Genomic DNA, 13,900 nt, shown 5'->3' on the forward strand with positions numbered 1-13,900 from the left:
TCTTTTCTTTGTGTAGAGTATGGGGATCTGACCCTTATGATGATGTCACCTAGATTCAGGGTTAGTCTTCCCTCAGTTAAACCTTGTTGGAAACATCCTTCTTGATGCAGAAGTGTGTTTCCATGGTGATCCCAAATCCATTCAAATTGTCAATGAAGGTTAACTATCACAGAGCCCTAAATTAGATAGTGTTTTCATTTGTGGAAATTGGAAGATTTGGGGAAGAGAGTTAGTTAGATAACTTTTCAGAATTGTCTTTCAAATTTGGGTTCTTTCTAAGATTGCATTCATAAGCCATTTTATATTCTATGACAGTTTTTACAGTTTTATGGTTAAGAAATAGGTTCTACTTATTTTGATTATAATAAATATTTATGGTTTTTGACAGTAGTGTTTATGTAGCCCAGGCTGGCTTTAAACTCTGATCCTTTTTCCTAAGCCTCCCAATGCTGGGATTAGAGGCATGAGTCACCACATATAAATTGTACTGCTTGGAATTAATATTCAATATTGTTAATTGAATGTATCTTTGGTTTTTCTGATGCACTCCAGGGTCCATTAATTTTCAAGGTGTCCTTGTTAAGTTGATGCAGGCGTGTTCCCTTTACCCCCTTTGAGTTTGTAGTAGTGGGGCAGTTAGAACACCCTTAGGAGTAGAGAGTAGGCTCAGCAGTTAACAGCACTTGTTGCTCTTGAAAAGAGCCCATGTTTGGTTCCTAGCACCCATGTATCTGCTCGAAAACCATTTGGAACTCCAGTTGTGAGGTATTCAATATTCTTCAGACTCCCTAGGCGCACACATACACACAGACAAAACACACATACAATTAAATAAATGCAACACCCTTAAGACAGGGAAAGTGACCTAGTCTTTGACCAAGTAATGACATGTTCTTTTCCTTCCACAGACAACCTAGAATTAACAGTTTGGTTTTGGGCTTCATCATACTTTGTTTATTTAACCCTTGGGTGAGACTTATTACATCATTTGTTTGATCGATGACCACTGCTGGTTACTAAATATTGGACGGATGACCCATCTTTTCATGAGTTTTTAGTATAAGCCAGGCATCTTGTCCTGTTTTTGCAGTCTCAGCACCCAGCAGGCTGAGGCAGGAGGGTTGATTATTTCAGGCCAACCTGACTTTAAAAAGGGAAAAGTAGCTGTGTTTAAATAACTAGTATGATTGACATAGAACAAGTGACTAGTTAGTCATGTTTAGAATCTGAGGTTAGCTCCCTGTTGCTAAGTTACTGTTTAATAATGCTAAGCTCCTTGTGAAAGTCTGGAACTTAGTGTGTGGCCTTGACTGGTCCCAAATTCTAGTTAATCTTTCTGTCTCAGCCTTGTGAGTTCCTAGATTATGGGAATAAACCAGTATACCTGAGAGAATTAATGCTTAAAATGTTTGTGCGTGTAAAGAGTATGTGCATGTAAGTGTGACCGTGGAGGCCGGAGGAGAACATCAGATCCCCCTAGCTGGAGTTAGAGGTGGTAATGAGTATGGCAATTACTGGAAATAATGGAAATGGTGTTACTGAACTCTGATGGTCCTCTGTAAGAGCAGCAAGTGCTCTTAAGCACTGAGCCATCTCTTTATCCCCCAGAATTAATAGTAAATACTTGTTATGGTACCTTTAAGATGGTCCTTGTTCCTTTTCTGCCCAGATTTCTTTTTACTGCTTAAATGCTGTTTGAATATATAGGAATTGTTTTGGTAAGTGAGGTATTGTAATTTATTTGCTTGCTTTCAGAGAGTAGGCAGCAAGTTAACTTTCCATTTTAACGTAGAATGATGGCGTGTTTTTGATTGGGCAGTTGCTACATAAAGTTTTAGAGAGTGAGTGGATCTGTTGTAGGGAAAGCCACAACCAAGTCCAGATCTCCAGCACCTGGAGTCAGGGATTCATCAGTAGTCTGAGCTTTGTGTGAATTGTATGGCAGTGCATTTAAGAGTAAGTACTTGGTAAAGCACTGCTGCAGACATGTCCTCGCGTGTTGTTATTTGCACCCTCCTCACACTTTTCCCTTCTGCATGGCCATTCTCTGTTGTTGTGCTCAGTTCTTTTTCTTGGGGTGTTGAGACCAGCTTTCACTGTAGCTCTGGCTGGTTGGGAAGAGCTTTACGGGGTGTGTGTGTGTGTGTGTGTGTGTGTGTGTGTGTGTGTGTTGGGGAGGGCGGTAAGGGGGTTGTTTGTTGGTCGTGCCACAATGTGTATATGGAAGTTCAAGACAGACAGCTGTGGAAGTTCTTTCTTTTCCATCATGTGGGTTCTTGAGAGTGAACTCATTTTTTCAGGCTTGACAGCAGGTATCTTTACTTACTGAGCCATCTTGTCAACCCAATTACAAAGTTTTAAAATTAGATTAATATATGTGTTTGCAGTCACATGTGCTTAGATCTTTGATTCTAGGGATTGTGGGAGTTGATTTAGGGTCTCAGGTTTGGTGGCAAGTGCCCTTTACCCTCTGAGCTATCTAGTTCTTTTTGTTTGTCTCACTCTGTAGCCTAGGTTAGCCCTCAACTATATGTTTTCCTGCCTCAACCTCCCAAGTACCAGAATTGTAGTATTGTGTCCCTTTCTTTACCTTCTACTGCTCTTGTAAGCTAGGAGTATGGGACACGCCATCATGCTCTGCTTTTAGAATAAAAGGCACAGGTTTGTGCAAGTGTTAATGTGCTGTTTCCCATCTCCCAAGATAGCTTTTCTGTAGTGCGGCAGGGCTCCAAACTCTTGACAATTCTCCTGCCTCAACCTCCAGAGTGCTGGAATTCTAAGCCTAGAGTCACCATACCTAGCTTGTTATGTTTTTAAAAATGTGTTGTAGATTAGGTCAGCCTGATCTACCTGGTCTTTAAAAGTGTTTCTGAGGCTCTTGTGTTTCAGGGCCAGAAGCTTTGAGAGATGAATGGCTAGAGCTGAGGCTGTTTGGCTAAATGCCTTTAGAAAGTTGGTTATCTGTTCTTAAGGTTTGCTGAACAGTGCCCCACTTCACTTTGGTCTGTTGGGACATGTAAGAGCAGTGTCCCTACCCTTTACCCTTTTTTTCTTGAGACATCTTTCTAGACTCTGCCAACCTGATTTTGCAGTATAGACCAGGCTGGCCTTGAACTGGCTGCTAACTTCCTACTTGAAGCCTCTTAGTGCTAGGATTGCAGTCTGCATTTTTATACTCACAATTCTGTGCTTGTTTTTCTATCTGTGCCAAATACCTAAGGGATATAAAATTGTAAGGAGGAAGCCTTGATTTTTGGTTCTATGTCTCAGGTTCTACTTCATGCTCAGCTGGCTACACTGTTGTGGGCTTGAGGTGAGACTGAGCATCATGGCGGCAACCACTTAGGTCAGGGTGACCATGAAGCAGAGTACTCATTCTTTCGTGTTTTGGGGGCAGTTTTATATAGCTAGGCGATGTTAAACTTACATAGCTGAGGATGACCTTGAACTGTTGCTTCTTCTGTCTACACCCCAAAGTGTTAGGGCTGCAGGCATGTATCATAGGCTCAACAAAGTAATGTCTGAAAAAAGTGCTCTGGATGTGGCCCCGATGTTTTCAGAGTTGGAAGAGACTCGTGTCTTCCTTTGAACAGCTCAGGGACATGAGTTTCAGTTCATTTTGTCCAAAATTGAGGTGTATATTTCTGTTTCATAAGAAACTGAATAGTAGCAAAAAGATGTCTTAACAGGCTTTTAGCACTGTGTTTGATTTCTATGTGTTCCTCTCATCGCTTTGTTCTGTGCCTAGTGTCTCCTGCATACTTGTTCAGTCTCTGAGCTCTCTATATTTAGTTTCTAATGTTAAATGGAAAGGGTGAGTTTTCTGTTTAAAGTATAATAACAGTGTTTCTTCTTGGGACATTCATGTTCCGAACAGGCGATAGTGTTTAGATTGTGTATTTGCTTTTATTTAATAGAGTGCATTCCATCCCACACACTGCTCTTGATGGGTGTGCTTCCTCCATGGTGTCACAGCTCATTCTGAAGAGTCTCTTGTTTCTGCCACTCCCAGCCTTTATCTCCCATGTTCCCATAGGAGTGCTGGGATCACAGCTGGCACATTACTATATCTTGCTTTTATGTGGGTTCTAGAGATTAAACTCAGGTCAGCAGACCTATAAGGAAAGTACTCTACAGGCTGAGCCATCTCCCCATCTCTTGCTACTTTATTATGCATGTTCTTACTTGAATTAGATGATTTGTGTGTGCTTGTATGTACATGTGTTTGTATACATTACCTATATGTGTTGTATGTACTGAGATGAGATGTATGTGTGTTTTTGTACATGTGTATATATGTATAACAGATACACATTTTGGTATCTAGAAGGCTACATTTTGAGTTGAGGTAAACTGTTTGATTTATCTCCCCATCATTGTAGCATTGAGACTAATGTGGGCATAAAGCACCCCCCAACAAAAAATAGAGTGAATAATTGATTTTTTTAAAGAGGTGGTCTTTTGTAGCCCAGGCTGGCCTTATTTAATGGAGGAGTAACCTTGAATGCTTGATCTACCTCAATTCTGAGGTTGTAGGCATGCACCACCGTATCTTGCTCTAGATTAAAGAGCTTTGTGTGAATTTATAAATCTAAGCCTGTCTCCTGATGTACTGATAAGGTGACCTTGATAGGAACATTTTAAGCTTTTGCATGTTTTGTCTGATAGTGAAACTGAAGATCTGAGGGGGTGGGGATGGTGGAGACTGGGAAAGCTACTGGGAGTGATTTGCATTGTGTTAATAATCTGAACGGAACTGAGTATGGGATTGATAACAGCCCGGGTGGAGAAAGCAGAGGAGCATAGTTGCTTTAAAGTTATTTAAAGTTTTCAGCATGTGCTTGTTTGTGAAAGTGCTGTACTGAACAGACCTGGCTTAGACTTGGTTTTGTTTTTATCTTTATTTAATGTGGAAACCTCTTCTGAGAGCTGGGCACTGTGGCGCATTCTCATCCTGGCATGCCCACCCGATCTGATGCAGGAGGGTGAAGCTTTAGCTTATTATTACCTATGTGGGAAAATCTTGTCTCAAAAATAAAACATGCTATTTATGATCACACTTACATACTGGCACAGTAATGGGGTACTGTAGTTGGAGCAGTGAGTGTCAAGCAGGCCCAGTTGTGCTGGGCCATGGACAAGTGTGTAAGAGTGATAGTCTTAGAGTTGGGAGGGTGGTGAGACAGCGTCTTACTAAGAACCTGTCTCAGCCTGTGCAGCTCATCATCCTGCCTCTGCCCCTGCCTCTGCCTTGGCCTTTTGAGTGCCTGAGTTAGAGGTGTGAGCTACCACTGCTGGCTTACTTATGTGGTTTCCAGGGCTGTCTGTTTTGTATCAGTTTTGAAAACACATAGTACTTAAGACCTGAACGCAGTTAGACTAACCATATCTTAGTCATAGTTACTGTGTAATTTTGAAAAATAAAATCTTTAGTTTTTTATAAGAAAACACTTGGTGTTCATGTGAATTCCTGACTTTTGTAAGTAACATCGAAGTCCAGCAAGCTGTGCAGTTGAGAACAGGTTGAAGAGCCTGGAAAGGGGTTCACTAATGCAGGAGATGAGTCAGAATCTTATTTATTCAATAAATGTGACTAGTCTGAATAAAGGCTGACACAACACATAAATACAGAGGGGCACAGTGATTAGAAGACACATAGCCAGGTGTCCTCAGTACCAGGCAGAACGAACTTCCTGGTCTGCTTACCTCTGTTGTTGGTATTAGAAGACAAAAGCAGAGTCCGGTGGGTCTGTACATAAAGATATATCAGATGTAACTCTTTGTAAAAGTGTGCCAGACACTTACTGTGGATACAGATCTTTGCCTGACAGTTGGATTTGTCTGTGCTCTTTGCCCCATTACGTATGTCATCCATTGAGTCACAGGCTAAGTTTCACTTGAGAGTGTCTTTTTTTTTTTTTTTTTAAATTTATTTTTTAAGATTTTATTTTATTGTATGAGTACACTGTAGCTGCCTTCAGACACACCAGAAGAGGGCATCAGATCTCATTACAGATGGTTGTGAGCCACCATGTGGTTGCTGGGATTTGAACTCAGGACCTCAGGAAGTCGGTGCTCTTAACCACTGAGCCATCTCTCCAGCCCCCCACTTGAGAGTGTCTTATGTCAACAAATAGCATTTGCTTTTCCTTTCTTGACATAGGGTTTTCGTAGGCAGTCTTGACTCTGCCTTCTGAATGCTGGAATTACTGTGCAGCAGATGCCCTGCTGAAACATTCTGTGGTGTTTATCGGCTTTAGGAATAGCGTGCATACAGACTGTTGAATTTGTAGGAGGTTTATTTTTTGTATTGCCCTCTCTACCTAGCAGTGCATTCTCTATTACATATTTCTTGGTAGTGTGTTAATCTGGATTCTTGCATTTATTTTGGTGTTTGAGTGATGTTAAATTTATTGATATGTTTGATTTCAAAGTATCTAGGGATTTATTTTGCTATGAAGTAAAATGTCTTTTCAAAGTAAAAATTTGGAGCCTAGCATGATGACACATGCCTGTAGTTCTAGCATCTGGGTCTGAGACATGAGGGCGGTGTTGGCCAGCCTGGGCTGCACCTCAGCTCCTGTCTGAAAAGAAAGTCCAAATGTGGACAACATGGCAAGGAGCTACAGTGTGAAGTGTCTTCTTCTAAAGGGCCTGTTCCCCTCGTGCTGATTAGTTTCAAATTGGATAATTTTTTGGCAGTAAAGAAAGTTTATCCAATTCCATTTTTAGTCCAGTTACAACGCAGGGATCACAACAAACGCAGCCGCCACAGAGGCACTATGGCATTACCTCTCCTATCAGCTTAGCAGCCCCCAAGGAGACCGACTGCCTACTCACACAGAAACTCATCGAGACGCTGAAGCCCTTTGGGGTTTTTGAAGAAGAAGAGGAACTGCAGCGCAGGTAAGGAGATACACGTGAGCCATATGCTTTAGGATACTTCTAGTCAGTGAATTCTGTTATACTCACTCAGAGCAGGTCCGAAACTTTATGCTTGTTTCACACGAGAATGACACTCTGAGCAAGAGCTTGTTCTCTTTTTATAAAGAGTTCTGTCGCTATAAGTATGATTTCCTTCGCTGGGGAGGAGGGGCAGAATAGCCTTGGTCAGGGCTTAGACACTGCACATTGTAGGCAAGTGCTCTACCACAGAGCTACCCTTAGCTCAAGGAACAGTTTGTTTTGATGGGGGCTAGAGATCACTCAGAGATGAAGTGCACTTACAGAGGACCTAGGTTTAATTTCCAGTACTCACCTAGTGGTTTTCACACATCTGTAACTCCAGTTCCAGGGGATCCAGAGCCCTCTTCTGGCCTCTATGCACAAAGCATGCATGTATACATACATGCAGGAAAACACATACATAAATAAAGTTAAAAAAAAAAAATTCCAGGGTTGGGGATTTAGCTCAGTGGTAGAGCGCTTGCCTAGGAAGCGCAAGGCCCTGGGTTCAGTCCCCAGCTCCGGAAAAAAAGAACCAAAAAAAAAAAGAAAAAAAATTCCAGTGGCTCTTGGTTATAATGCAGAAGAGGCAATGCTTAAAGAGTGTACAAACGGGGGGGGGGGGGGTTGGGGATTTAGCTCAATGGTAGAGAGGCCCTGGGTTCGGTCCCCAGCTCCGAAAAAAAGGAAAAAAAAAAAAAAGAGTGTACAAACGGCAGTGCAAAACCACTATTAAGTTTCTGATCTTTTACAAAATGTCAATTTTGAGGCTGGTGTGGTGGCCCAGACCTTTAATCCCAGCACTGGAGAAGCAGAAGGTCGGCATATTCCTGTGATCTCAAGGCCAGCCTAGATTGCATAGTAAAGCCCTATCTGTAAACAAACAAACAAAGCCTAATGTGGTAGCACATACCTATAATCCCAGCACTTGGGAGGCAGAGGGAGGATTATGAGTTCTAGGCCAGCCTGGGCTATGTAGTAAGGCCATGTCTCAAAAACAAGAAAAGTAAAACTTAGTAAGCCACTTATTTGTAATTTAATTTGTAGTGAGTAATGAATAACTAATTGCTTTATCAACAGGATTTTAATTTTGGGAAAATTAAATAACCTGGTGAAAGAATGGATACGAGAAATCAGTGAAAGCAAGGTAAGGTGACACCACAGAAGTCAGGTACTGTCTTCTCAGTTGGCTTTCCTTGACTGGATTCAGACTTGGTGGGTTTGTTTTGGAAATAGGGTTTTGATGAATGTTGTCCTGTGGTACACTATATAGGCCAGGGTGACCTCACACTCATGGAGGTCTACTGGCCTCTGCCTCCTGAGTGCTGGGACTAAAGGTGTGTGCAGCACAGCCAGCCAGTATTGAACCATCTTTAAATGTGCTATTCTTATTTGTAAGTTTCCAAATTGTTATTTTGAAAGAAGCCAATTAAAATCAGTGAATTTTCAAAAAAAAATTTAAAATACTCTCTGGTTACAGTATTTTAATAGTATTCCAAAGTTGGACCCAGTAATTGAACTATTGCTCCTTCTTCTAATTACTTCAGGAAAGCATTCCCCTGATAAAGGTGGATATGGCATTGATTGTCAGTCCTACCACTTGGAAAATGGAGGCTGGAGGATTAAGAAATTGAGGTTGGCCTGGCTGTGTTGTAAGACCCATATCTCTAATCAAAAATGAAAATGGTTTAAAATGTTTATTATATTTTTTGGACTGTTTCACTTTTGGATTCAGTACCTACGGTTCTTGAGAATCTTCACTGTCTTTAAAAAAAGTTCTGGAATAATTTGCTTGTTTTTTGTTTGTTGTAAAAGTTTATGGGTGTTTTGCTTATAGGTATACCTGTGCACCTATAGGTATACCTGTTTCTGGTGCTTGAAAAGGTCAGAATGGGTCATCAAATCCCCTGGGACTGTAGTTACAGATTTTGTGAGCTGCCATGTGGGTTTTGGGTCCTGGGAACTGGACCTGGGTCTTGAGCAGCCAGTGCGTGCTCTGACCACCAAACATCTCCAGCTCTCTTATGTTGGCCCCCACATGCTTCTTCCTCCACTTTTTTTTTTTTTTTTGTGGTTTTAGATACATTTTTCATGTTTAGATCATCATTGTTGAGTTGTGATATAGCACTTTTACTGTACTCATTCACACAGTTAGAGCCTGGTAAAGGGAAAGCTTTTAGAACTGTGTGGTGTGTATTTGACCCATTTTTTAAAAGCTCCATATATAATAATTCTTTTGCTGTAATATGAAGTAGATGCTTAATTTATGTGCAGCTGAAAAACTGAGAACCAACGGAAGAAAGAATCACAGGACAGGAGATGGTAAGGGAGAAGGAAGTTACTTAGTTTTTGTAAATTGATAATGCTCTTAAAATATTTTGGTTTTAAATATTTTAAAACATCTGGTTAAAAATTGAGCAACTAGAGCATTCTAAATGGCAGTCTTTATGTCCCACATGTAACTTACTAACAGATTTTTTTGATAGAAAAATTGGAAATTTTTATGGGCTGAGCAAGAAGTGTCCACGCTTAAGTGTTTTTAATCATTCAAGTTGGTACTAGTCTTGTGTAGGACACATGGGTTTGTTGGAAGACCTTTTTCTGAGATGCTTAAAGACCCTAGTCAGGTAGATGAAGCCATAACTGGTTTACATCTTGACAGAGGGCTTTAGTATGTATTTAGTATGTATGTACTTAGTATGTATGTAGTACTTAGGTGGGCCTTGGACCTCACCACCTGGTTCCAGTGATGACTTTACCTACACCTTCCTTGTTCTGGGAGTACAGTTATTGCCATGGTCCTGGTCAGAACCTCTGGTTTATTTATCTGCCTGCCTGCCTGCCTGCCTGCCTGCCTGCCTGCCTGCCTAACTAGGTCTGCCTTGTCTTTTGAGACAGGGTTTCATATAGCCCAGACTGCCTTTGTCCTCCTGCCTCATGGTGCTGGGATTGCAAGAATGTGTCCCACTGCCACTGTCATGGGCAGTTCGGTTCTTCCTTCCAGTGACTGGAGGCACTGATACAGCTCTTGAACAAGTGCTTCTTTCTTTATCTGGTGTTTTATTAAGCGGGTGGAACAGAGACTTTGTATTCACTGTTTCCATCTGTGTGTGGCATTAGACTTCACCATTGTGTTCCCTGCTCCTCTTTGCTGTTGGTTGTCTTCACCTCAGAAGGACCCTTGGTTTGCTTTCATATCACCTCTGAGTCTGTATAGCTGCAATATGCTGTGTTGTTTACCTGAGTTTGGCTGATTTTACTTACCATGATCTTTGCTTCTATTCATATTCATTCAAAAGAGTAATTATAAGATTTATTTTTGTCTATGTTTTGCCTGCATGCATGTCTATGTACCACATGCATATCTGTACTTGGGAGTGGAGTCAGAGATGTTTGTGAGCCACCGTGTTGAGTGGTGGGAACAGAACCCATGGCTCCCCTGCAAGATCAGTCATTGCTCTTCATCTCTGAGGCATTTCTCCAGCCCCTCTAATTTTATTTCTTATGGCTGAATGAACTGCACTCTCTTTCTCTATATGCCATATTTTCTTACTTTATTTATCTTGCTGTTGTAGATAGTTGTAAACAGATGTACAGATATCTGGAATGTGGCGTTGCCTCCTCTGGATGGATACATGCATACTGGACCATTTGTGAAAGACAGATGATGGACCCACTGTAAATCCAAACCCATCTCATAGTGTCTTGAGCTACTGCCGATATTGTTGCTGTCACCTGGCCTCTTTGCCTGTAGGCCACTGGCATTGAAGCAAGTGGCACACTGGAAAAGAAGAAAGGCCTATTTGGTAGAAATAAAGTTTAAAGCCAGTAATTCTTAGAACTCTTATACCAGTGTTCGTTTGATGAAGACTGAGGGCCAGTGGTCCTTATTATACCTGTATAGTGGTCTTGCTTATTTTGTTATTCATAAAGCTAGGTAAAATGTTTCCGCATATGGTTACTATCCATGACTAAGTGGATAACAGAGAGCCTGTGAGGCCAGTCCCAGAACTATTCATGTTGGGGGAACACTGGTTCAAGAGCATGGACTTGTGATGAGAGAAGGCTGCAGTTGTGTGAGTCCTCTACCATGTTGTGTCGGTCTGTGTATTACTGTTTTGTGTCAGTTTCATGTTTCTTGGTACTGGCTCTAATATAATTCCAAATTAGGTGTCATGGTTCCTCTACCACTGCTTTTCCTGTGTAGGATTACTTAGGCTAGTCCGTGTTTTTTTATGCCTTCATGGATTTTGGTTTTGTTGTTGTTATAAGTTCTATCAAGAGTATAATTACAATTTTTATGGAGATTGCATTGAATCTGGAGATCACTTTCAGTGGAATAGTTGTATTCACAGTATTCCAGCTAGCCAGCCCATGAGCCTTGGAGGTCATTTTTAGTGTTGCTTTGAACCAATAATTCTATTGTGTTTTGAGGATGCCTGGTCTCTGTAATTGTAGTCTGCCCTCAGTTTTATAGTGATCCATTAATCTTAATCTACCGAGTGCTGGGACTCTAGTCTTATGCCACCATGCCTGATTTGAACTAACACCTCTTAACTTACACAAATGTTGGTGAGTTATAAGATCTGTGGAGTCCAGAGTGGCCTTGTACTTGGTGATTTTTGTTTTTGCTTAGCTTTCTGAGAGCTAGCATTGTTAAGTATTGGGCCATTGTGTCTGGCAAATTAGTGATTTTTGATGCAGTTCTTCCCTTTCCCTCAGGTTTAAGAAAAATTATTTGGCTTAACAGGATGAATACTCAATCCTCTCTTGTTTGGTTTGTGTCTTTGAATAATGTGGTTCTGTAGTGAGTAACAGGTTGATGAAAATGGGGCCTTATAAGGTAAGGCCTGTGTTTGGTTTCCATCCATTGACTGATCTTACTGTGCTAGCCTAGTAGCCCACGCTGAGAACCCAAGTCAGTCTGTGAATATTTTTGGACCTCATGGCTCGTTCATTTCAAACTTTTATTACATTTACTTACTGTGTGTGTGTGTGTGTGTGTGTGTGTGTGTGTGTGTGTGTGTGTGTGTGTGTGTGTAGGTCAGAGGACAATTTGCTGGAGTCACTTCCTTATACCATATGGCTTCTGGGTTCCCCAGGTTGACAGGCTTACTTGCGAGTGTTATATACCGAGTGATCTTGATAAACCTATTTTTATGTATGTATGTAAGTATGTATGTATGTAAGTATGTATGTACTTTTTTTGTTTTTTGAGATAGAGCTTCTCTGTGTAACCCTGGCTGTCCTGGCACTCAGTCTGTAGTTTTAGGCTGGCCTCAAACTCAGAGAGCCACCTGCTTTTCCTCACAAGTGCTAGGATTGAAGGCACGCACCACTGCTGCCTGGCATGTACCTCTGTTTTCAGACGGGGATTCTTAGAAGCAGGCTGGCCTCAAGGTCCATAGATAAAGAACGTAGGTCCTCCTTCTACCTCCCTGCTGTTAGGGTTACAGGTGTGTGCCACCCTTCCAGTTTTAAGTAGATCTGAGGACCAGCTTAGAACTTGATGCACACTCAAGGGCTCTGTCACCTGAGCCACATCTCTGCTGCTGCTGCTTTTTAAAGTATAGCATCATTAACATTTTTATAATTCCATTTCTTGGAATTATTAAATAAAACAAAAAGAGAAAGACCTTCCTATAAGTTAACAAATAACTGAGAAGTAAGTTGTTCTGTCATTTGAATTTGTTTCCCTGCTTTACTAACAACCATTATTTTTGTTCAACAGAATCTTCCACAATCTGTAATTGAAAATGTTGGAGGAAAAATTTTTACATTTGGATCCTACAGACTAGGAGTACATACGAAAGGTAGGAAGTTTTGACAGCTTTTAATGACTTGTGCATGAGCTTTGGTTAGCATCGAAGTGAATCCTTAAGATCACTTTAATCTTTAAAATCAGACAGAGGTTCTATAACTCATATCTGTAATGGGGTACAGTAATAAGCTCAGTTTACCAGTGGAGTAAGACATGTGTTCTACATCGAACAGCACTTGGCTGGTTTCCTGCATTAGAAAGTGGGTGCAGAGCAGCTTCCACTGTGGTCTGTGGACAATTCTTCATAGATTTCTTCTTTTTCAAGAATATTACTGGATGTGAGAAGAAAGTATCAGAGCCCTAAGAAAGTCTTGTCATTTTTTTGTCCTCATTCCTTTATTGCAGATAGATTGTAAAATACAGCTTAGCAAAAACTGAGCCAGTGTGTCCATAGCTACTGGTGATCATATTGAGTATTTACTGAAATAAATACGGATTTCCATATATGGATTTTCTTATGTATGTATGTATGTATGTATGTATGTATGTATGTATGTATGTATGTATGTGTACCACATGTATTGATAGGTACCTGCAGAAGCCAGAAGAGGGCATTGCATTTGCTGACTCTGAAATTTAGAGGACTGGTCTGAGATGCATGTGGGTGCTAGGAACTAAACCTTGAGTGTTCTACAAGAGCAGCCAGTGCTCTTAACCAATGAGCCCACTTACCAGCCCCCAGTACCTAGTTCTTGATCTTCATTGTCTTTTATATTTAACTTTTTTTCCTCTGAAACAGGGTTTCTCTATGTAGATCAGGCTGTCCTTGAACTCAGATTCACCTACCTCTGCTTCAAAGGTGTATACCACCACCACCACCACCACCACCACCACCACCACCACCACCACCACCACCACCACCACCACCACCACCACCACCACCAGGCTTGATTACACTTTCACAAATATGAGTCAGAGTTTTAAAAGAGGCAGAGCTAGTGCACACAGCTCAGGTAGAAGAGGTCAGACTCCTAAGCAACAGCCCAACGATAAGTTGTCTATTCACATAGGACTGCGTGTGCCTTGGCACTCTGTTCTCTCCGTCTCATTGCTTAGATAGTATGTTTACTTTTGATATGTGTTGTGTGCCTTGTGTGCTGCAGGTCACTTTTTTTTTTTTTTTGGTTCTTTTTT

General features: G+C 41.2%; 1 protein-coding gene across 15 annotated transcripts in view; it reads left to right on the forward strand.

Moving 5' to 3' along the window:
* Positions 1 to 13,900, forward strand: part of Papola (poly (A) polymerase alpha) — a 52,367-nt gene that overhangs the window by 5,895 nt on the left and 32,572 nt on the right. For 8 of the 15 annotated variants that reach the window (NM_001108056.2, XM_087553483.1, XM_087553486.1 and 5 more), the window contains 3 exon segments: positions 6,733 to 6,906; positions 8,026 to 8,092; positions 12,677 to 12,758. In NM_001108056.2, the coding sequence (NP_001101526.1) occupies positions 6,733 to 6,906; positions 8,026 to 8,092; positions 12,677 to 12,758 (323 nt within the window). 15 annotated transcript variants of the gene reach the window in all.

Source organism: Rattus norvegicus, chromosome 6 (assembly GCF_021556685.1).
Source record: "Rattus norvegicus strain SHRSP/BbbUtx chromosome 6, alternate assembly SHRSP_T2T, whole genome shotgun sequence".
Classification (NCBI taxonomy): domain Eukaryota; kingdom Metazoa; phylum Chordata; class Mammalia; order Rodentia; family Muridae; genus Rattus; species Rattus norvegicus.